This window comes from Crocuta crocuta, unplaced genomic scaffold (genome assembly GCF_008692635.1).
Source record: "Crocuta crocuta isolate KB4526 unplaced genomic scaffold, BGI_CrCroc_1.0 scaffold162, whole genome shotgun sequence".
In the NCBI taxonomy this organism is placed as follows: Eukaryota; Metazoa; Chordata; class Mammalia; order Carnivora; family Hyaenidae; genus Crocuta; species Crocuta crocuta.
This window is the reverse complement of record NW_027529433.1, coordinates 2,344,555-2,368,194: the sequence shown is the minus strand read 5'-3', so window position 1 is coordinate 2,368,194 and position 23,640 is coordinate 2,344,555. Positions and strand designations below refer to the sequence as shown.

The 23,640-nt window shown below is 39.5% G+C and overlaps 1 protein-coding gene across 2 annotated transcripts in view; it reads left to right on the top strand.

Annotated features, from left to right (window-relative positions):
- Positions 1-23,640, top strand: part of RASGRF2 (Ras protein specific guanine nucleotide releasing factor 2) — a 236,307-nt gene that overhangs the window by 87,276 nt on the left and 125,391 nt on the right. For both annotated transcript variants that reach the window (XM_077759868.1, XM_077759867.1), the window contains exons 3-9: positions 3,547-3,694; positions 6,157-6,246; positions 10,936-11,189; positions 15,677-15,756; positions 16,155-16,348; positions 21,814-21,923; positions 22,673-22,791. In XM_077759868.1, coding sequence (XP_077615994.1) covers positions 3,547-3,694; positions 6,157-6,246; positions 10,936-11,189; positions 15,677-15,756; positions 16,155-16,348; positions 21,814-21,923; positions 22,673-22,791 — 995 coding nt within the window. The remainder of the gene's footprint in view (positions 1-3,546; positions 3,695-6,156; positions 6,247-10,935; positions 11,190-15,676; positions 15,757-16,154; positions 16,349-21,813; positions 21,924-22,672; positions 22,792-23,640) is intronic.

Sequence of the window (23,640 nt, the reverse complement as noted above, 5' to 3'; positions counted from 1 at the left end):
TTCCAAACTCATTCTATGAAGCCAGAATCACTTTGATTCCCAAACCAGACAGAGATCTAGCAAAAAAAGAGAACTAGAGGCCAGTATCCCTGATGAATATGGATGGAAAAATTGTCAACAAGATACTAGCAAATCGAATTCAACAGCATATAAAAAGAATTATGCACCATGATCAAGTGGGATTCATTCCTGGGTTACAGGGCTGGTTCAGTATTCACAAATCAATCAGTGTGATACCTCACATTAACAAAAGAAAAGCTAAAAAACATATCATCCTGTCAATAGATGCAGAAAAAACATTTGACAAAATACAGCATCCTTTCTTAATAAAAACCCTCGAGAAAGTTGGGATAGAGGGAACATACTTAAACACCATAAAAGCCATTTATGAAAAGCCCACAGCTAATAGCATCCTCAATGGGGAAAAACTGAGAGCTTTTCCCCTGAGAACAGAAACATGACAGGGATGTCCACTCTCACCACGGTTGTTTAACATAGTGCTGGAAGTCCTAGCATCAGCAATCAGACAACAAAAGGAAATAAAAGGCAATCAGAATTGGTAAAGATGAAGTCAGACTTTCACCTTTTACAGACGACATGATACTCTACATAGAAAACCTGACAGACTCCACCAGAAGCCTACTAGATCTGATCCATGAATTCAGCAAAGTCGTAGGGTACAACATCAATGTACAGAAATCAGTTGTATTTTTATACACCAATATTGAAGCAACAGAAAGAGAAATCAAGAAACTAATCCCATTCACAATTGCACAAAAACCCATAAAATACCTAGGAATAAACCTAACCAAAGATATAAAGGATCTGTATGATGAAAATGCTGGAAAACTTATGAAGGAAATTGAAGAATACACAAGGAAATCGAAAAAAAATTCCATGCTCATGGATCAGAAGAATAAATATTGTTAAAATATCATTACTGCCCAAAGCAATCTACACATTCAACGGAATCTCAATCAAAATTGCACCAGCATTCTTCTCAAAGCTAGAACAAACTATCCTAAAATTTGTATGGAACCACAAAAGACCCCTAATAGCCAACGTAATGTTGAAGAAGATGACCAGAATGGGAGGCATCACAATCTCAGACTTTAGCCTCTACTACAAAGCTGTAATCATCAAGACAGTATGGTATTGGCACAAAAACAAACACATAGACCAATGGAATAGAGTAGAGAACCCAGAATTGGATCCACAAATGTATGGCCAACTAATCTTTGACAAAGTGGGAAAGAGTATCCAATGAAAAAAAGACAGCCTCTTTAACAGATGGTGCTGGGAGAACTGGACAGCAACATCCAGAAGAATGAAACTAGATCACTGGGAGAACTGGACAGCAACATCCAGAAGAATGAAACTAGATCACTTTCTCACACCATACACAAAAACAAACTCAAAATGGATGAAGGACCTGAGTGTGAGACAGGAAACCACAAAACCTTAGAGGAGAAAGCAGGAGACAACCTCCTTGACCTCAACCACAGCAATTTCTTACTCGACATATCTCCAAAGGCAAGGGAATCAAGAGCAAAAATGAACTATTGGGACCTCATTAAGATAAAACTTCTGGACAGCAAAGGAAACAATCAATAAAACTAATAGGCAACTGACAGAATGGGAAAAGATAGTTGCAAATATGACATATCAGATAAAGGGCTGGTATCCAAAATCTATAAGGAACTCACCAAACTCCACACCCGAAAAACAAATAATCCAGTGAAGAAATGGGTAGAATACATGAACAGACAGTTCTTCAGAGAGGACATCCACATGGCCAACAGACACATGAAATGATGCTCAGCATTCCTGATCATCAGGGAAATACAAATCAAAACCACACTGAGATACCACCTCACGCTGGTCAGTGGCTAAAATGAACAAATCAAGAGACTGTAGATGCTGGCGAGGATGTGAAGAAATGGGCACCCTCCTACACTGTTGGTGGGAATGTAAACTGGTGCAAATCCCCTGGAAAACAGTGTGGAGGTTCCTCAAAAAATTAACAATAGAACTCCCCTATGACCCAGCAATAGCACTGCTAGGAATTTACCCAAGGGATACAGCAGTGCTGATGCATAGGGGCTCATGTACCCCAATGTTCATAGCAGCACTTCAACAATAGCCAAAACATGGAAACAGCCTAAATGTCCATCAACTGATGAATGGATCAAGAAGATGTGGTTCATCTATACAATGGAATGCCAAATGGCAATGAGAAAGCCATTTGTAGCAACGTGGATGGAATTTGAGGGTATTATGCTTAAGTGAAATAAGTCAGGCAAAGAGGGACAGATACTATATGTTTTCACTCATATATGGAACAGGAGCAACTTAACAGAGGACCACGGGTGAGAGGAAGGGGAAAAATAGTTAAGGAGAGAGAGGGAGGCAAACCATGAGAGACTCTTAAATACTGAGAACAAACTGAGGGTTGATAGGGATGGGGGAGAGGGGGAAATGGGTGATGGGCATAGAGGAGGGCACTTGTTGGGTGTTATATGGAAACCAACTTGACAATAAACTATATATATAAAAAAAAAAACCCATGGGCTCAGAGTCAAATGTACATTGATTTGATACCAGACTTGCCACGTACTAGTCGTGTGACCTCTGTGAAGATTAAAATCTTTTTGTGTACAATTAGGATGATAAAGCCTATCTCCTGGGGTTGCTGGTGAGATAAAGGGAGAATATACATGGGACATCTGAGGCACTCAGTAAATAGTAATTACTAATTACAATTATCAGATCATTTGGGAAAGATTACGTGAACGGAGAATATACACTTTACCACCTCAATAGTGCAGTAGGATCTAGAGGCAAAATTCTAGGTGCTACAGAATTGCATAGTCAATAAAAATCTAAGAGGGAATTTTGCCTTTCCCACACACATGGCCAAAGAAGTGGATACAGGTGAGGCTGATGGTGTCAGGACCCAAGAATCTACACTTATTTTTAGAATGAAATTTTTGCTTCTGTTGATTTTTGAAAGAAATGTCAATGGTTTCACGGTCCTAAAGAAAGCCAAGCAGGACTGGTGGTTACTGGTATATTCATCATAGCTCATTCCAGCTAGTGTCGGTTCTGATGGTTGCTACATTCATTCTACTTGGTGGCAGGCCTGTTTGGCTTGGCTAGACACTTATCCAGCAAAATAGTTTTGAATATCACCCCTGGGAACAAAGTGTGTGTCATCAATTTAAAGACTTCAGCTTTTTGTTAAAGGAGATGCATCTTTTTCTTTATGAAACAGTAGATTTCCTTTGCACTTTTCTGACTTATATGGTAAAATTGTGGGGGGCAGCCATCATTAAATGAACTCTTAGTGAAGGTATATAAAATGAAGATTCAGATTCTGTATAGTTAAATGATACCAAATGTAAGCCCAAAGTTAATATTTACATAAAGCAGAGCTAGCTACCAAACTATATTTATGGTTTCTTTTTAAAATACAGTGTATGCTGTTCTATATGAAACTGCCGTAGAACAGTATCTCATTGACTAACTGTGTAATTTTCTCTTAAGTTATGCAGACATTTTGATTGAAAGGGAAGTGTTAATGCAGAAGTACATTCATCTAGTTCAGATCGTAGAGACGGAGAAAATTGCAGCTAACCAACTCCGGCATCAACTTGAAGATCAAGATACAGAAATTGAAAGACTTAAATCAGAGGTACTTCCTAGTGACTAGATTCCCCCTCATTGTTAAGCATTTATTGCCATATCCTCAAAATTACATAAGGCCTATGAAGGCAAAATTTTAATCCCAAACTTCGTTCCTTTGCCATCAGCGTGTACATGTTCAGACCACTAATCTGTGTTGGAAATGAATCTAGTCTATGTTAGGATTAGTTAAATATACTACAATAAAATACCAGAGTGATATGCTCCTTTTTAATTATTTTGTGCCCCTCATGTCCTTCATTTGATCAGATATTCACAAGTTGACTATAAAATTTAACTGTTTTTAGATTAACTATAATAGTAATGATAATTGTGAATCTGTCATAGATGCAATTAAACTCCCAATGATAACTAAGGAAACACCAGAAATGAACTTACACTTTACTGCATCTCCATGGAGTTCAACTTTCTCCCCACTAGAATTTTGAAAATCACATTTGAGTTAAAGTTTAAGACATAGACTTTCTAGGGTACATTTTTTACTGAAGTTGGAATTCCTGCCTCTCTCTATCTCCTCCCCCACCCTTTGAGGGTGAACTTCAGGGGCCCTGCACCCCTCGATTGTGAGATTGTCCCAAATGAGAACAGAAGATGGTCAAGGTATCTTCAGCCCCAGTGGTGGCCCCGGATCCACCCATACTCACAAGTGCCTCTGTCTACATATGGAAACCCGAGGGTACCTTCCTTGCTATCTTGTTATTTATTACTCGTGGGAAGCGGTTAGTAACTGAAGAACTGAAGAGGAATGTGGAAAACAAGACTTGCCCCCTCTTTCTGACTAGAGGTGCACTAGCATTTTCTTAGCTTCAAAGAGCAGAATAGGACAGAATGAAACCCACTACTAATTGTATCCCATTGACAGAACACTTCAGGATCCTCAGCCCTGGTAACTTTCTTGTTAGTTTTACAGTCATCAGACAATGATTTCCTCTTTGTTTCCTCACACCTTCCTCTAAGACACAATCTGAATCCTGTGAGGGGTTTCACCTCCTGCTGTCTGTGTACCTCACCTCCAGTTTACAGAGTATGCNATCCTCAGCCCTGGTAACTTTCTTGTTAGTTTTACAGTCATCAGACAATGATTTCCTCTTTGTTTCCTCACACCTTCCTCTAAGACACACTCTGAATCCTGTGAGGGGTTTCACCTCTGCTGTCTGTGTACCTCACCTCCAGTTTACAGAGTATGAGTATAAGCTTGATTCCACCTGGGATCTGATTGCTTCTCTGGTGATAAGTTGCAGACCATGCTCACCATATCATTAGTGTTGTTAACTTCCCAATTCAGCCCTGAAATCTCATATAGTGAAAACAACAACAGAAAACTTAACAAACCTGCATTTTAAAAGACTATATCAGGCACTGTAATTTAAGACAAAATTATTGTGTTCTTTCTTTGCCACAGTATGCCAGAGCAGATGCTTGTCTGCTAAGTGAAAGAGGTTGGCATTTACTCTACAAGAGAAACTCAGCACCAAGCAGTGTTCCCCAATATTTGTTTGTGCATGCTTATCTGTCTTCGCTATGTTCTATTTTCGTCTGAATATAGATTGTAGCCCCAAACTGTCAGTAGCAGGTATGTCTTGTGTGGTTGCTTGGCAGGAACCATAATTTATTTTCTACTCCTTTTTTTTCCCCTACTTTTCTGCCAGAAAATGGCAGAAATGTGCATTTGTTATTGGTGACAAAATGTAAAGGCAAGTCAGAGGAAGCAATCATGATTCTGAACTTTTTAAGTGCTTGCTAGCAAAGCCGTAGAGGTTCTTACCTTTGCAAGAGCCTACAATTGAGAGGTAGTCTAGTGATTTTTATTACTAGTGTATTTGGACGTATATCTGGTCTTGAACCGCCCCCCAGGCCACATAACTAAGTTGGAGCTATAAAGAGATCCCATGTAGTTTCGATCCTTTTTACCTTTTCTTGGTTGTCTTGGATAAACTCCAGGGCTCTGAAGTTCCTTTGCAGTTACCATTTTACCAGGGAATTCTGTGGGCCTGCTGTACTAAGTGTACCTATCTGGAAGGATGCAGGCTGATTATGGGAAGCAAGAGCTCTGGGCTGAGTGTCACTGCATTTGGAGAACACGGGGCATTCTAGGAAGCTGACAATTGGGCAAGATTGGCAGGCAGCGTGTCACTCAGCTCCCGTGAAGGCCTTGACCTAGTCATCACTGACAGGCAGGGCCAGACTTTGGGCTAACATTTCTCCTAACCCAGATCCCAGTTCACACTTTCCACAGTCACTTCTTATAAGCACTTTTGTTAGCAACATAACTAAACAGGCTTTGGGCGAAGTCCTTTCTTTCTTTGCCTCAGCACCAGTGGAAGAAAGGATGCATAAAAAGTAAAAGTTTCCTGAGGATCTCATAAGCTCCCTTGTAGGCATAACCTCCTGTGAGTTATGACTATAAGCCAGTATTTCCCATTCATGACATGAGCCAATTTTGTGTTATAGATTATCGCTCTTAATAAAACCAAGGAACGAATGCGGCCTTACCAAACTAATCAAGAAGATGAGGATCCAGACATCAAGAAGATTAAAAAGGTAGGATGCTGGGTGTTTCTGGCTTTCGGGAAGCATGGTGATCAGTTGTCTGTCCTGTAGTGATGTATTTCCCACCCTGTCCCTCAGCTGAGAACCATCTTGGTATATCTGTTCTAATGACTCTCAGACCTGCCCTTCAGAGCAATCCAGGTATGGCTACTTTGGAAAAGTTTCAGCTTGAGATTTTTTTCCAATTCTGGGAATCCCCTTTTGTATACTCTGCAGAAAGGATGCCAAAAACAGATGTTAAGACAATAGTGTCCTCAAGTAGGGTAAAGTAAATGCTGTAGAACATCCTGATTTTGTGCTGTTTTTGTATTCTAGGGGGTATTTTTTTCATGTTTATTTATATTTTGTTGGGGGGCAGAGAGTGCATGGGCGCACATGCGTGTGAGATGGAGAGGAACAGAGAGAGAGAGGAGGAGAGAGAATCCCAAGCAGTTTCCACACTCAGTGTGGAGCCTAACACAGATCTTGATTTCAGGACTGTGTAATCATGACCTGAGCTGAAATCAAGAGTTGGAGGCTTGGGGCACCTGGGTAGCTCAGTCCATTGAGCATCCCTTTTTGATTTCAGATCAGGTTATGATCTCCTGGTTCATCAGATCAAGCCGAGCGTCAGGCTCATGGCTTGTAGCACAGAGCCTGCTTGGAATTCTCTTTCTTCTTCTCTCTCTGCTCCTCCCCTGCTTGTGTTCTCTCTTTCTCTCTCTTTCAAAATAAATAAGTAAACATTTTTACAAAAAGAGTCAGACACTTAACTGACTGAGCCACCCAGTCACCCCTAAGGGAGTATTTTTAAATGACATTTATAGATATTTCTTTTAGCTTTAGATTTCAGTGCTTATTTAGAAAGGATTTTTTTTGAATCTGTGAGAAGATTAAATACATCTGCTCAGATTTCTGTTTTATTATCATTATTACTTTCTTGTTTAACATCCACACAATCAACAGATCTTTCTACTATACTGTCACTTATTCCTGTGTATAACTCTAAAAAGATTTTTTTCATGTTTATTTATTTTTGAGAGACAGAGAGAGATAGAGCATGAGCAGGGGAGGGGCAGAGAGAGAGGGAGACACAGAATCTGAAGCAGGCTCCAGGCTCTGAGCTGTCAGCACAAAGCCCAACATGGAGCTCGATGTCACAAACTGTGAGATCATGAACTGAGGCTGAAGTCGGATGCTTAACCTACTGTGCCTCCCAGGTGTCCCTGTGGTCCCTGTGTACAACTTTTGCAGTTAACCAGACACTGGTACTCACTCTGGTCTACTGTATTTGATTTAGATCATCTTAGGTTTTGAGTTCCATCATCTTAATTCTCTTGTATAAATCATCTACTTAGCTTTGTGAACATTAAGTGAAAAAGTTCATAGTTACAGAACTTTTTTTGGATACATACCTTCAAATCTTTATTTCATCTTAATTTTTTTATTCCTGTTTTTTCTGTGCTACATAATTATTCCCTTTTAGTTGTAACAAAACTTTAAACATTGCTCAGAGTTTGAAATAGAAATGCTTCTTAGAACTGAATTGAAATGTTTTCAGTTTTTAAGGAATAAAAAGTGAAATAACACCATTCCTTTCTTAGAATTCAAAAAAATTTAAATTGAATTTGATTTGTGTTATTGTTACAAGATTAATACTCTTGCCTTTCTTTTAGTAGTATGAAGTTGTAAACAAAGAGATGAGTAAAGTACAATTTTCAGGGTTTTTTGTTTTGTTTTGTTTTTTGTTTTTGTAGAAACTGGTCTGTTAGTATGAAAAGTAAACCAGCTCGGCAGTTGATACCTGACTAAGTAAACAGAGACTGTTTAACACAAAAATTGATTAAGGTGATTTTTGAAAATTTTTCTGTTAAATGGAAGAATAGTGATAAGTGCTTTTTGCATTTTCTACCTTCCTATTTCTCAATAGAAGCAATTAAAAGTATATTTTTAAGCTTGTTGAGTAGGCTTTGAAATTAATTCTAGTGTGCATTATATCCCAATCATTCTGATATCTGTGTGGCAAAATGAATTAGTTTCTCTATTCTAATTTGGCAAATATCAACATAATTTTTATCCTCAAGGAACAAAAATTTAAAATATGACGAAGAAGTTTTCCATTATATTTCTCCAAATAATGTGCATACAGATTTCCCCCATAGAATTCTATAAAAATGAGGCTAAGTTTTATTGTTTGAAACATGGCAGCTGTGTGAATGCCTGCCTGAAAATTGATAGTATGATGACAGCACTGGTAGGTAAATGAAGGAATTTTAAACGTTGCAACAGAAGAGCAGTTGTTTAAATACTTGACAATTTAGTCTACATGGGTGAAATAGTAGGGAAAAAATAAGAAGTGTAAGACTGTGTTGACTAGATAACAATAATACTAAAAAGAGATTTGGTACTGATTTCATGCTTTCAATCATATAAGGATTTGCAACTTGCTTTGTGGCTGAATCTGCCACTTAGCTATCATGCACCCTAGTAAATAGTCATATAACGTTTTTTTTTTTTTTCTTTAATTTCTGAGAGAGAGAGAAAGAACAGTGTGAGCAGGGGAGGGTCAGAGAGAGGAGACACAGAATCTGAAACAGGCTCCAGGCTTTGAGCTGGATGTTAGCACAGAGCCCGACACGGGACTCGAACCCACAAACCTTGAGATCATGACCTGAGCCGAAGTCGGACGCTTAACCAACTGAGCCATGCAGGCGACCCAATATAACGGTTTTACATTGAGAAAGGACTTCAGATTTTTTTCATTCATTATTTTATAGGTGAGAAAATAGAGGACTATGGTACAAATTTACCCAGCAGGTTAGTGCTCAGCCTTTGGGTTAGGCATTATGACATGCATCTCTCTGATTATCATCCAGCATTTACCTGGATACTTGAAAGATGTTTAGTAGATATTTGTTGGCTAAAATGCATAGGTTTGTCTGTTATTTTTCAAATCATACCTAGGGATTCAGACCAAATTTAGAGGCTATCATGTTTTCTACAGAATTGAGTTTTAATTATATTTCATGTTTTTTTTTCACAAAATAATCTCCATTGCAATCCATTAACATGTGTTTTCACCATATAGCTAAGAGAGAATCCTTACAGTTAACAAAAAGCAGGTAAAAGAATGCCTCTGATTGCATCTTTCCTGTGTGACTTACCATGAAATTTAGTTTACTCAGCTTTAAATAGAAGGGATCAGATGAGCTGTTTTCTAACACTTATTTTTTAAGCTTCTTAAAAAAAAAAAACCGCTCAGTAACAACATATCAAATAACCCGATTTAAAAGTGGGCAAAGGATGTTTCTCCAAAGATGAAATGATATATATGTGATCTTTGGAGAAGTCATATACATATGAAAAGCTGCTCAATATCACTAAGCATCAGAGAAATACAAATCAAAGCATTGCGTAGTGTCATCTCACGCCCATTAGGATGACTACCATCAAAAAAACAACCTAAGTATTGATAAGGATGTTGAGAAATTGGAACCTCTGTGCACTGCTGGTGGGATTGCGAAGTGGTTCGACTGCTATGGAAAGCAGTACAGTCACTCCTCGAAAAATTAAAAATAGAACCAACAGTGATCCAGCATTTCCACTTCGGGGTGTATATCCAAAAGGATATACAGGATCTCGAAGAGATATTTGCACTCTCGAGGTGACTGCAGCATTATTCACAGTAGCTGAGAGGTGGAAGCAACTCTAATGTCTCTCAGCAGATGAATGGATAAACAGCATGTACATACAATGGAAAGTTATTTGGCCTGAAGCAGGGAGGAAATCCTAGCACATGGTACAACATGGAAGAATCTTGAGGGCTTTATACTAAGTGACATTAACCAGTCACAAAAAGATAGATACTGTATGATTCCACTTACATGAGCTATCTAAAGTGCTTAAACTGACAGCAACAGGAAATAGAGTGGTGGGTAGCAGGGGCTGAGGGACGGGAGAAGTGGGGAGATGTTCCGTAGGTATAGAGTGTCCGTTTTCCAAGATGAAGAAGTTCTGGAGATCTGTTGTACAACATGAGATACTTCACACTACTGAGCTGTGCACTTAAAAATGGTTAAGATGGTAAATTTTATGTTATGTGCTTTTTTACTACAATTAAAAATTTCCAGTATCTGATTTTATATTGTTAAAGAATAGACCTTCAATGTATTCCTTTATTAAAATGTTAATAACTAAATATGTAATATTATCATATTCTGGAGTCCATATTAGCAGTCCTAAAGAGCTTAAGATATGGAAGAAACTTGTGAGGCTGAGAAAAATATCATTTAAAAAAAATTTTTTTAAACGTTTATTTATTTTCGAGACAGAGACAGAGCACAAGCTGGGGAGGGGCAGAGAGAGAGGGAGACACAGAATCTGAAACAGGCTCCAGGCTCTGAGCTGTCAGCACAGAGCCTGATGTGGGGCTCAAACCCAAAGACCATGAGATCATGACCTGAGCCAAAGTCGGACACTTAACCAACTGAGCCACCCAGGCGCCCCCCAAAAATATCATTTTTAAATCCTCTTTTTTTCTGCTATCTGGAAAAGTCTGCTATGATTTATTCTAGTGATGGGACCATCAGTGCTCCAACAAAAAAGCAATGTTTTATATGGCACAGAATGGAAACCCTACTGATAGGCTTATCAAAGACAGTCTCATACCTCCCTGAGATTCTTAATGTTGTTGTTCTGTAGGTTCAGAGCTTCATGAGAGGATGGTTGTGTAGAAGGAAATGGAAGACCATCGTGCAGGATTACATTTGTTCTCCTCATGCTGAAAGCATGAGGAAGAGAAACCAGATTGTGTTCACCATGGTTGAAGCTGAGTCAGAGTATGTTCACCAGCTCTACATCCTGGTGAATGGCTTCCTCCGGCCCCTGCGAATGGCAGCCAGCTCCAAGAAGCCTCCCATCAGCCATGACGATGTCAGCAGCATTTTTCTCAACAGGTTTGTCTTGGCATAAATCAAGAGTCTTGTGAAAAACCCATTTCTATTTCTCAAAAGAATTTTTACTTTACTCTTACAAGAATAAGAATCAGAAGTTCACCTTTATGAGTTTATGATATTAAAAATAAGAAAGCTATCATTTGTGTTTTATTATTTGTGTGAGTTTACATGTCTTTATCTTGAATCATGACATCTAGTTTTCTCGGTCCTTTCTCTGTTTGACCTATCTTTTCTTGTCATTGTGTGGGTGTGTGTGTTGGGAAAGATAATCTCCTTCATAAGGTGAGGGAAATGGAATGAGTAATGGGTCTTTACATGTGATTTATACAGATGTACTTTAAGAAGAACAAAAACTAACAGGGGGCCTGCGAATCTCTGGCAAATTTATTCGCTCAATAAATATTTACACTATTCTTCCTGCTGAGTGTTCATCAGTGAACAAAGCAGAAATCCTTGCTTTCATGTAACTTAAGTTTTGATGTGGGAAGACAATGAATAGTAAATAAGTGAAATATACAGTATATCATATGTTGCTGAGTGCTGAGGAAAAAATAAAGATGGGATGAGGGGAAGGGCAGGAAGGGAGTGCTTGGATGCTTTAATTAAAAATTATTTATTTATTTTTATTTTTAATTTATCCACCCATTTATTTATTTATTTATTTAGAATACATTTATTTATTTTTCAAGAAGTTTGCGTGTTTCAAAAGTCAAAAACAACATGAAAACATTAAATAACATCAAAAACCATCAAATAACATCACATATTAACAAAGTCATACAAAGGGATGATATTTGCCATCGGAGATAATGTGGATGGACCTGGAACCTATTACACTTCTTGAAACACGTTGGACTAAGAAAAACAAATACCATATGATTCCACTCATTAGTGGGATCTAAAAATAAGTAAATAAACAAAAAGCAGAATTGGACCCATTGCGATTAAACTGGTGGTTGCCAGAGGAGAGTTGAGGGGTTGGGCAAAATGGTTGAAGGGAGAGAGGGAGATACAGTCCTCCAGTTATGGGATAGATAAGTCATGGGAATAAAAGGAAGGACATAAGGAATATAGACACGTGTATTGTAATAGTGATGTAAAGGGACATATTGTAGTTACACTTGTGTTGAGCGTAGTATAACCTATAAACTTGTCAGATCACTAAGTTGTACACCTGAAAGTAATGTAACGTTAATGTATCAACTCTAGTCAAACAATTTTTTTTTTAAAAAAGAAACAGAACAAAAAGTTATTCCAATATATTTTAATTTGGCTTTTTAAGGAATTAGGCTTTTTATAAATTTATTTTACTTTGTTTTATTTTATTATTGAAGTATAGTTGACATACAGTACTATATTAGTTTCAGATGTGCAGTGTAATGATTCAACAATCCTGTATTATCACTCAGTGTTCAACAACAGAGTGTGCTCTTAATCCCCTTTATTTCACTCACCTCCCCAGCCTGCATTTATTTTAAGCTATTGCTAATTCTGAGCTAAAAGTTTTTTTCCGTAGGCTTTTATAAAATGAAAACCCATATCATAAGGAGGTTTCTAGGGACTAAATCATAGATCAGAGTTAAAATGTATTTAAATATTTTAAAAAAGCGTGTCTGAGCATCTGTAGGTGACTGCAAAAGGAGCTTGAAAGCAGGAGACTTGAAGTGGGGATTCTCTGTCGTGAAGTGGCCCTGGCCTCACTCAAGTGTGTGGGACTCACAGGGAACCTGAGGGACAGCTCCTGATCCTCAAGCTGCACAGCTGGCATTTTGGTGACACATCATCACCCAAGTCTGCTGTTTCAACAGTTCCAATGACAATGGATGTTGTAGCCTACACTCTGGTAGTGTTGCTAAGCAGAGGCTGCAGCACATTGGTCTTAAGTCACCTCTGGGAATTTGTTTCCATTGGATCACCTGATATGCAATGTGGAAGGCCAGGTTTGTCATATTGTTTAAATTCAGAGTCAGGGGGTGCCTGGGTGGCTCAGTCGGTTAGGCGTCCGACTTCAGCTCACGTCATGATCTCACGGTTTGTGGGTTTGAGCCCTGTGTCGGGCTCTGCTGAGAGCTATCTGAGTCTGGAGCCTGTTTCGGATTCTGTACCTCCCTCTGTCTCTGACTCTCCCCTGCTCATGCTGTCTCTCTCTCAGAAATAAATAAAACATTTTAAAAAATTTATAAATAAATAAATAAATAAATAAATAAATAAATAAATTAATTAATTAATTAATTCAGAGTCAGGATGCTGTACCTCTTCTTGGAAGGCGAGGCTGTAAGCTCTCCTGTAGTTAGCAATTGTTTACTATACTTAGTCCTTAATGGAAATTTGAAGAGGTATGTTTTTAAGTTTTCATTTAGTTTATTTTTATACCTTTTTTGTTTTTTTAAGTTTTTACTTTTCATTTTTCATATTTTAATTAAAACTTTTTTTTTTTTTTTTTTTACTTTATTTGAGAGAGAGAGAGAGAGAGTGCTCAGGGCAGAGGCAGAGAGAGAGAGAATCCCAAGCAGGCTCTATGCTGTTAGCACAGAGCCACAGAGCCTGACACAGGGCTGTATCTCACAGACTGTGAGATCATGACCTGAACCAAAACCAAGAGTCAGATGCTTAAACAACTGAGCCACCCAGGTGCCCCTTTAACAGTTTTTATTTTAATTCCAGTTAGTTAACCTGGTAAAGAGTATGTTTTTAAAGGTGAAGCTTATAGGGTGTTTATTGTCATTGCTATTGTTTAACTTTCTTTACCACTAAAACTCAAGTCTTAGGCAGGTCAGTTAGTTTGAATTCCAACAGAGTTTATATTTAAAAAATAATCTACCTATCCACATGCATGATTGTTTCATCTGTTTTCTAACTATCCAGGTATCAAAATATGAAGGTAGATGTATCAGTTAATTTTCAATGTAGGAAAGAGAAGCCTCTCTGTGAGTCAAGGGAGTTCATTGCTTATAGAATTCTTTGAAAGAGCTGGAAGAGTAAAGCCAGGGAGCTGCCCTTGGAGCTTTGAGTTCAAGAGCACAGCACTGTAGGTGTGTTTCAGAGGTGGGAAACTATAGCCACTGCCATTGCCATCCTATCTGCCTCTCAGGTCTAGGAAGCTGTTGCCTAGAAACTAGAACACTGAAGCTGGATACTGAAATTGCCCCTAAAACACTTACATCTTCATGACTGATTTTCAGCAACAGTAAGATGGCCTCTCCTTCTACCTTCCATGTCTTACCAAGTACATCTCTTGGTGGAACTGGTGAAACGAAATTTATTTTCAGAACCCCATTTGCAAGGGAGTTGAAAATTTAGCTTTAGCTCTCCATCCTGTCCACCTAAAAGGATAATAGGAAGGAGGTTGAAAGACTAACATACTCTATCTTCCAAACTAGGGGTGCCTGGGTGGCTCTGTTCGTTAAGCATCCGACTTCAGCTCAGATCATGATCTTGTGGTTTGTGGGTTCGAGCCCGACGTTGGGCTCTGTGCTGACAGCTCAGAGCCTGGAGACTGCTTCAGATTCTGTGCCTCCCTCTCTCTCTGCCCTTACTCCACTAGTGTTCTCTCAAAAATGAATAAAAATGTTAAAAAATTTAAAAAACAAACCCAAAAAATCAGTATCTACCAAACTAGATTTGGTTGAAATCCTTGAGTGACAAACACTGGTTAGTTAAAATTTCTATAGAAGGAAAACAAATTATCATCTTCAAGCAGTATGTATTTTGTTTGATGGACCATTTGGAAAAAAAATTAAGGATTTTCCATTGATGTTTATTGTAATTGAATTTGATTTACAACAAACCAGAGTATCGCATTTACATGAATAATTCTGTATTTGTGTGGATGTGTTAGTTCAGAAAAGGCTTTCGCAGCCCATTCCAATGAGTTAATTGTAATAAGGAGAAAGCAAAAGTTACTTTGGTAACTTCTCTTCTTGAACCTTGTAGCAATTTGGATCTCTATGCATAGTTCTGATGTTAGTATCTCTGTGTAGATTTAGTCCTTTTCAGAGGATTCTTTTACATTTCCATCTTGAGCGTCTTAGGGGTGGTTACAGTAGAGTTCTGCCAGATCTTTGCTGTGGGTTTTTTCCCCCTCTCTCCTGTCACAACTCATTTTAGTGAAAGAGCGAGTCCTTTCCCTGAGTTATCATCTAGAAAAAATCTGAAAAGAAAAAGGATCATAACTAAGTTTTTGATTATCAGTTGAAGTGCTAAATTCTAGCAGAAAGATGTTGCTATAATAAATTGATAAAGAGGGTTATATGACAATGATTTGGTATTTACTGTCTTCCACTGTTTGACTCTTAGCTCAGAATTTTCGAAATTGTTTGAAAGATAAATTGCTTTATGAGGGCTAGTATAATCCATCTTATTATTGTGTGTACAGTTTGGAGGCCCTGGGAGGCATGTAAATCATGTATTTATTAAGGCTTTATGGACCCAGTGGACTTCTTTAACAAAGAAGTGACTAGATTATATTATTTTTCAATTTTTTATAGTGAAACAATTATGTTTCTTCATGAAATATTTCATCAAGGACTGAAGGCAAGAATAGCTAACTGGCCTACTTTAATTTTAGGTAAGTGTGTGCTTCAGAGATAAAAGATTTTCTCTTAATATGGCTACAATTAAAGCAAAATAACTTCAACATTATTCAGCCTAACCTGCCTGAATTTCCCTGCTGTTAGCTTCCTTAGGCCCTGGAAATCTGTTTTATTGCCCCCTCAACCCTTTCCCCCGGCCTGTCATTGTTCATTTGGGACTAGAGTTTGGCTCTCCCTCCCCGCCGCTACCACTGTGCATTCTACCAGTCAGTCAGTCATTCAAGCATCTGGATGGGGGCCCTGTGCACATGTGACACGTGGTGCGGAGAGCTACTCTCTGCCATTTCCACTGAGTGAACACAGTCTCTCCTTGTACCTTAGATAACTTACCAAGCACCAAGAAAGACTACCATGTTCACTTCTTTTTTTCCAGCTGATCTGTTTGATATTTTGCTCCCCATGTTGAACATTTATCAAGAATTTGTGCGTAATCACCAGTACAGCCTCCAAGTGCTTGCCAATTGTAAGCAAAACCGAGATTTCGACAAACTCTTAAAACAGTACGAAGCCAACCCCGCGTGTGAGGGGCGGATGCTGGAAACATTCTTGACCTATCCAATGTTCCAGGTAAGTCATCTGGGACACATTTTATTAAGTCATCGGTTCCAGTTTGGTGGTACTGTACCCCTCTGGGTGACCAGAGGGACGTGTGTAACTATGCCCGTGCGGAATTATGGCACATGCCATCAATTGTCCTGAGCTTGACCCTGAGATAAACAAATTTATGCCACACATTTTCCCTCTGTGTAGCATATGGGAGAAAATCAGGCACTTTTTTTTTTTTAAACCAGGCATTTTTGAAGCAATTAAATCAGGAATGATTTTTTGAAAAGTAGCACAGTTTTCTCTTTACAGAAAGATTCCACACAGACTTCTTCCATGGAGTCTCCTCCTCCAGCATGTTTAAAAATATTTTCAGGTTTACAGAAATAGGATGCTGTGCAAACGTTCCAATATATGCTGGTGGCATAAAAGGCTCCTGAGGGGTGGAATGACTGCTGGGAAAGTCTTTGTTTCCCTGCCCATCCTCCCTGCACCATTACAATTGCTGTTGAAGTTGGTCTTGAGCTTGTCTGGAACATGGGAGAGCAAAGGAGGACGTCCTGGGTTACAGAGCCTATGAAAATGTAGGGTGTGGAGCCACTGGCTGCATCTGGGGACTCTTGGTCCCTAGTCAGGCTGCTGCATTGAGGCTGGGGCTTGTCATTACATCCACTTTTGGGTGTTAGAGCACCTGGAGGGATCAAGCACACTTGTGATCTTACCTGTACCTAGAGCTTTACCATCAAGAGTCCATGTGTGAGAACGGAGGAGGCCCAAATGTGAATTGAATCTCCTGTTCTTTTGAAAAGTGTCGATTCTGCTCTTTTGGAAAGGCATTGAGTGTTCTCGTTGTGGAATTTATGGGGCTTCTGGCCAGGCCTCCAGATTGTCATGTGGTAAACCGATTCTCCTAATCATGTGTGTTAGGGCTTCTGTGGAGAGCTTTGCCCCCCTGCTCAGGCACTGCTGACCCTGGCTGACCATTGTGTAGCGTCAGAAAGAAATGTTGATCTGATTCATAATTGTTTGTCCTAAAGTTTGTCAATCCTCCTTGAGATCCTGGAAGTCACCACAGAGGTTTAGTAAGATTTTTTAAAAACCAGAAAGATGCATTTGAAACAGTTTAAATATAGTGAAACTTTATAATGTTATTGTGTTTTTTCATGGAACTGAATTGTTTGAACTTTTTGCCTCTCTGAAGAAATATTTTGCAAGAAAAACTGCAAAGCAAAAAAAAAGGTTGCTTTTTTTATCTTTTAAAAATTGTAATTTAAGCTTTTTTTTATAGTGAAACAAATTTTATATAATGCAATGTTCTGAGATTCTGTTTGAGTCTTTGGCGGTTACCTCCAGATTATGATTATAAACCCTAAACTGTGTCTTTTCAGCAACTCTATTTCAGGTGAATATTCAAAGGAATGGTTGTGAAAGACACTTGGAATATTCTGGGAGACAACTAGCTCCCTTTCTGACGGTGCATTAATGTCTTCCCGGGGGCTTTTTTTAAATTTCCCCTTGGTGTCATTCTCTCACTGTTTTAAAGCAACAGACAGAATCGCACTTGCTCTGTAGGGGAGGGTTCAAACACAGTAGAATATAGGGCCTTGGAAAGTCCTTTGGATTTCTTAAAAATGCTGAGATGCACTTCTCTTACCCTCCCTCCTTTCTTTGGTGTTTAAGCCCAATAAGAATGGCTCAGCATTTGACTGACCCCAGGGAATCCCCATAATGTCAGGAAAGGACCATCAGACTACAAATCTTGAGGAGACCTAGATGTCTTGCTCACTTGTCAGTCATGGCATTGAGGAGAATAATTGAGCCAATATAAATCTCTGTATCTTATTCTTAAAACTGAGGACTTGAGCCCCAGTTATTTCCCAGAGCCCTAGCTGTCTGGCTGTGATCCTGGGGCAATAACACTATGGTGGTAAAGGAGCCTGCTGTTTGTCTAGGAAGCCCCATCCCAAGACTGTGGTGGCCCCGAACCCTAGCATTTAGCTGAAGGGTCAAATGTTGAGGTTCTCTGGCTTCTTCCAGACTAGGGTAACCAAAGGTCTCAGCTTTGGGGAGCCATTTTTCTAGGAGAAGCCTCAAACTTGAAGAATTTAGGCAGAATCAGTCCAAACTGCATGACATATAAACTGAAGAACAGCTCTTAATCTATTTGCTGCCCTATCACTATTTTGAATAGACCAAGAGAGGAAGCTATCAGAGTGTGCTGCCTAAGAGCCTCATTCTCCTTGGTCCCTCTTCTTTGTCTTGTTCGCTTGGTATCTCTTCCTCCTGCCTTCTCCCTATGAGTGACCCTATGGACCACTCAGGGGAAAATTGCGCTTTCTTGAAGCTTGGAGGTGTTCTCTTACTGGGTTCATTCTATCCCGTGTGTTCCTTTTATGGTCCTTTCACAAATGAGGTGAAATAGTTGTGAAAATATTTGCTCCCATAGGGGGTCTAGCTATTTCTGCTTCCCTCTGTATGCTGGTTCATGGCATCAGGGGACATCTGATCAGGCTTTTTCTTGAGTCTAGATATGGGGGCAGAGGTTGAGCACAGAGGAAGAGAGGTGATTGGCAGCTTTTAGTCTGTCTATGTGTAAACCTTTTTCTGGGCTCTTTGTCAATTAAGTCAATTGTTTTTGTTAGTATACTATGTTGAGCTATGGAAATATAGAGGAGTTGTCGAATTTGGCTGATACAGTAAATTTATCCTCAATTGAACTATCAGACAAGTCGTCTAGGTGTTGCCAAGAAATTTGTTATGGAAAATAATGTAGTCATTAATGTAATTTTTAATTAGCAAAGGCAGTGTCTCGACTGGTACTGTTTAAATTGGCTTCAGTCTCTCATAAGTCCACAGATAATTCAGTCATGAAATCTGCCCCTGACAAGAACAGTGCTGTTAGATGTTCTCCAGAAAGTAGCCTTTTGCGGCTCTAGCCACCTATTTATTGTAATTGGCAAGCAAACTAATTAATGTCTATAAAGTGACAAGTATTGTCCCCTAATTGGAAGGAGCATTATGATCCATCTAGACTGTTCTTACTGTGATTCTTGGGTTTTGGGGGGAATAAATTTATAATCAGCTCTTGAATATACAGATGAGCTCTTTGGAGAGCCGTCCACTTCTCTGCAGAACATCCTTTCCCTGCTTTTTGGCAGCTTCAGGCTTGTTTGTTCTTCCAGCAGAAAGTAGAAAGGGCCAGTTTCTGAATTTCAAACCCATCTACTTGAATCTTAGCCAACAAGCTCTCTAAAATAGATTTAATTAATGGGGGAGGATCATGAAGCTATTGACTAAACTTAGTTTTGTGGGTTTTCAGTGCATGCATTATAAGTGTCAGGCTCTCCCACTCCTACTTTCTTTGTTATGAAAAATTTAGTACATTAGCTGTTGATTGCCTTGATTTTCTTATAGGACTCTTGACTTAGAGGCAAACTGTTATCCTTCTTGGCACTGTATAGAAGGGATATTTGAAAGTGTATGTATCCCAGGAGCTTTTACCCGGAGAGGTTTATGGGATGGAGAGGCAGAAAGTGCCCTCCACGTGTCTTACAGAGGGATGGGTCTCCCTCCTATAAGTTGTCTGTGTGAACTTCCAAAACCTTAATATAATGACATTACCTAGGACCTGACCCAAGAGTATCAGCTGCAGAGCCATGTGTGTGCTGATGGCATTGCCTTTGTGCTCATGCCTAAACATAAGCCTTCAGCAAACATCGGTTAGTAACCCAGTGAAGGCCATCACCTGCACGAGAGCAACAGCAGACCCATGGGCAGAGGTGCCAGCACCTCAGCACCCAATGAAAGGAGCTAGCCATAGTACCTCGGAAGGCTGTTTTACTTTCTTCATTCTTAGAAGTCCCTTCAAGGGCTGAGTGAGACCCCAGTCCCCAGAGAAGAGACTCCTTAGGTTTGTGCATTGGTCAGAGCCATGATCATGGCTGGCTCCATCATTTACTGTGACACCATCTTGGGCAAGTTACCAGACCTTTTCTCACTTAGTTTGCTTATCTCTTTAAATTGGGCAGATACCCCTTTTGTTGCTGGAGGTTTAGGTGTACATGCAAACCTTGAGCTCCAGTCTGACCCACAGCAGGCAGTGTTATGGTGCCTGTTGTTCATGCATGTTGGTATTATAATTAAGCTCACTGCTCCAGCTTTCTAAAAGATTTTAGTTTGTAAGCCACTAAAAGTAATTATGTAGAGGGCTGCCTAGGTGGCTGAGTTGGTTAAGCCTCTGACTTTGGCTCAGGACACGATCTCGCGGTTCGTGTGTTTGAGCCCCACGTTGGGCTCTGTGCTGACAGCTTAGAGCCTGGAGCCTGCTTCGGATTCTGTGTCTCCCTCTCTCTCTGTCCCTCCCCCACTTGTGCTCTGTCTCTCTGATGCTCTCAAAAATAAATAAACATTAAAAAAATAAATAATTATGTAGAATCACTATAACTTGAGTTAAATCTCTACTATGTTCTATTAAAATTTCATGGGCCTGGTGGAGTTCATGCCTTTGACAGAATTCAGATAGTTTATCCATAAGCAAAAGCACAAGTAAATAATTAAATAATATTTTTTACTTCTAGAAGGATGAATTAAGGTAAAGTAGGATAAGAATGTAATAAAGGCAAATGTATCTTCATCTCCCAAGTTTTTTTTTTTTTATATTTTTATTTATTTCTAGGAGAGAGAGAGAGAGAGACAGCGTGAGCAGGGGAGGGTCAGAGAGAGAGGTAGATACAGACTCTGAAATAGGATCCAGGCTCTGCGCTGGCAGTACGCACAGAGCCCGAAGCAGGGCTCGAACCCACGACCTGTGAGATTATGACCTAAGTGAAAGTCGGACGCTTAACCGACTAAGCCACCCAGGTGCCCCTTCATCTCCCAAGTTTTAAATCTAACAGAACATTGTAGTAGGGTTATGAATTAAAAAAATTTTTTTGAACAAATATACCTAACATACAGACTCACATGATTTGAAAATAGCTTTGTGTTTCCCCATGAACCAATTTCCAAAACTTATGATTAAGAAATATATGATTATATTTAAAAAGCCTAAAGAAACAATTGTTTCTTTGGAACATAATATTTTATTCCTTTTTGTGTGTTCTTGGTGAATGTATGTGTGTGTGTGAAGTTTGAAGTGTGCTTCATTTCAAAACTGTAAAAGTATAGGGTACCTGGGTGGCTCAGTCAGTTTGGCATCTGACTTCTGCTCAGGTCATGATTTCGCAGTCTGTGAGTTCAAGCCTCATGTCAGGCTCTGCACTGACAGCTCCAGGGCCAGGAGCCTGCTTCGGATTATGTCTCCCTCTCTTTCTGCCCCTCCCCAGTCGCACTCTGTCTCTCTCTCTCTCAAAAGTAAAATAAAATCATAAAAAATTTTTCTAAAGAACTGTAAGAGTAGAGATGAGTTTCTCAGACATGATGATGGCACAATAGAGTGGCATCCAGTGTTACTCCTCCTGACCTCTTACTCATGTGGCCTTTGCATTTAGATCCCCAGGTATATCATCACACTTCACGAACTTCTAGCTCATACACCCCATGAGCATGTGGAAAGGAAAAGTCTGGAGTTTGCTAAGTCAAAACTAGAGGAATTGTCCAGGTATGTGGAGAACTTATAATAAAGGTCGATTAGAGAAAGCAGCAAGTTAGTCTCTGTGGAAACCCAATATGTATGTCTAGGCAACAAGATGCAAGACACAGTCCAGCTTCTCAAATTCACCTGAACATTAAATGCTAGCTCTTCAGATGGTACTGAATCACCATACATGTTAATTTTAACCAAGAAAAATATATATCATTGAAAATGCTTTTATGGCATGTGAATTTATATAATTGAGGTTATAGGTGTATTTGGGTTTATGTTTCTTTCCGGGGTAATAGGAAAATGACTTTTATTGGAATCTTTGTGTTCATATTTGGCAAGAAGTTAAAGAATGTATATTTTGGATTTTTCAGTGACTTTTCAATGTTTCAGGGAATTATTTACATCTGTGTTCCTTTAGCTTAGATGGAATCAATGGTATAAAGTTTTCTAATTTGCTCCACCTCTAAGAAATGACATCCTAGTTTCAATGAAGGTTGCTGTTCATAAAATAAGTTGTTGCTTTCCTGTTGCATTCCCCAGGGTATTCATTGGTTGCTGACCCATTTGTCATTTAGAATCATGATGTACACTGGCTTTGGTTTGGGTCATGGCTTGCTGAAGTCTGGATGTGTGCTCTCCCCACAGTCTCTGTTATACTGATACAAGTTCAAAACGGAGCTTCCCAGAGGGAGCTCTTCTTTGCATACCTGTTAGGGTTATAAAAAATATCTCTTACTGTGACCTGTCTGTGCTGTGTCTGATAGGATAATGCATGATGAAGTGAGTGACACTGAAAACATAAGGAAGAACCTTGCCATAGAAAGAATGATCGTAGAAGGTTGTGATATTTTGCTGGACACCAGCCAAACTTTCATCCGCCAAGGTAAGTCCTTGTTTGGTAGACCCACTATCTTAGTCATCTCTGCGACTGCCACATTATCACTGCCAGATCCCGGAAAGCATTTCGGAGCAGGTTTGATGTAGCTGTGTCATTGATACTGTTCATGCAGGACACCCCCATGGCCTTGACGGAGGCTGTGGTTGAGGCCCACCTTTGTGCTGTTTCTTTCCAGGGGCCATGAAAAACAGCAACACAATAATAGTAAAGCACGAGTGGGACAGTAAATTACATTCTGACTGGACACTTCTCCTCAGTGGACCAGACATTCTCTACAGCTCCAAGGAGGAAAGATCGGTCTGGCCGATGAGAGTGGCAGTGCCAGGTGGCGACGATATACAGGCAAAGGCCCAGGAGAAACTTGCCTTGCTCAAAGCCCTTTCACATAGTGGTGGGGACAATGTCCGAAGTGAAAACAGCTGTCTCTTGTTCCCATTCTTCATCAGCACTTCTGGATCAGCCCCACATGATCTGATTTGATTCAGTTGGCAACTCTAGTTGCCAAATGAAATGTCTGTTGACCCCTGCCACACTTTTGTAATGGTGCATGTATCTGTTTGTGGGATGTGTGCTTCCCAAGCATCCCCCAGTATGTTAAGCTTTTTAAGTGTTGAAGATATTTGTGCCTGAAACTATGGAGAAGCAACAGCCTAACAGTGCACCTCCCTCCAGGGCCCTCATTGCAAAGTGCACAGAGTGAACCTCATCCAGAGTTCTTGTTTTAAGTGCTTAAGTGTTCTGAGGGAAGGGAACATGCCCCATGGAACTGATTTGAGACAATACATTGCACACATTTTATGATTTTGAATTTGGTGAGCAGTGGCACATAGATTT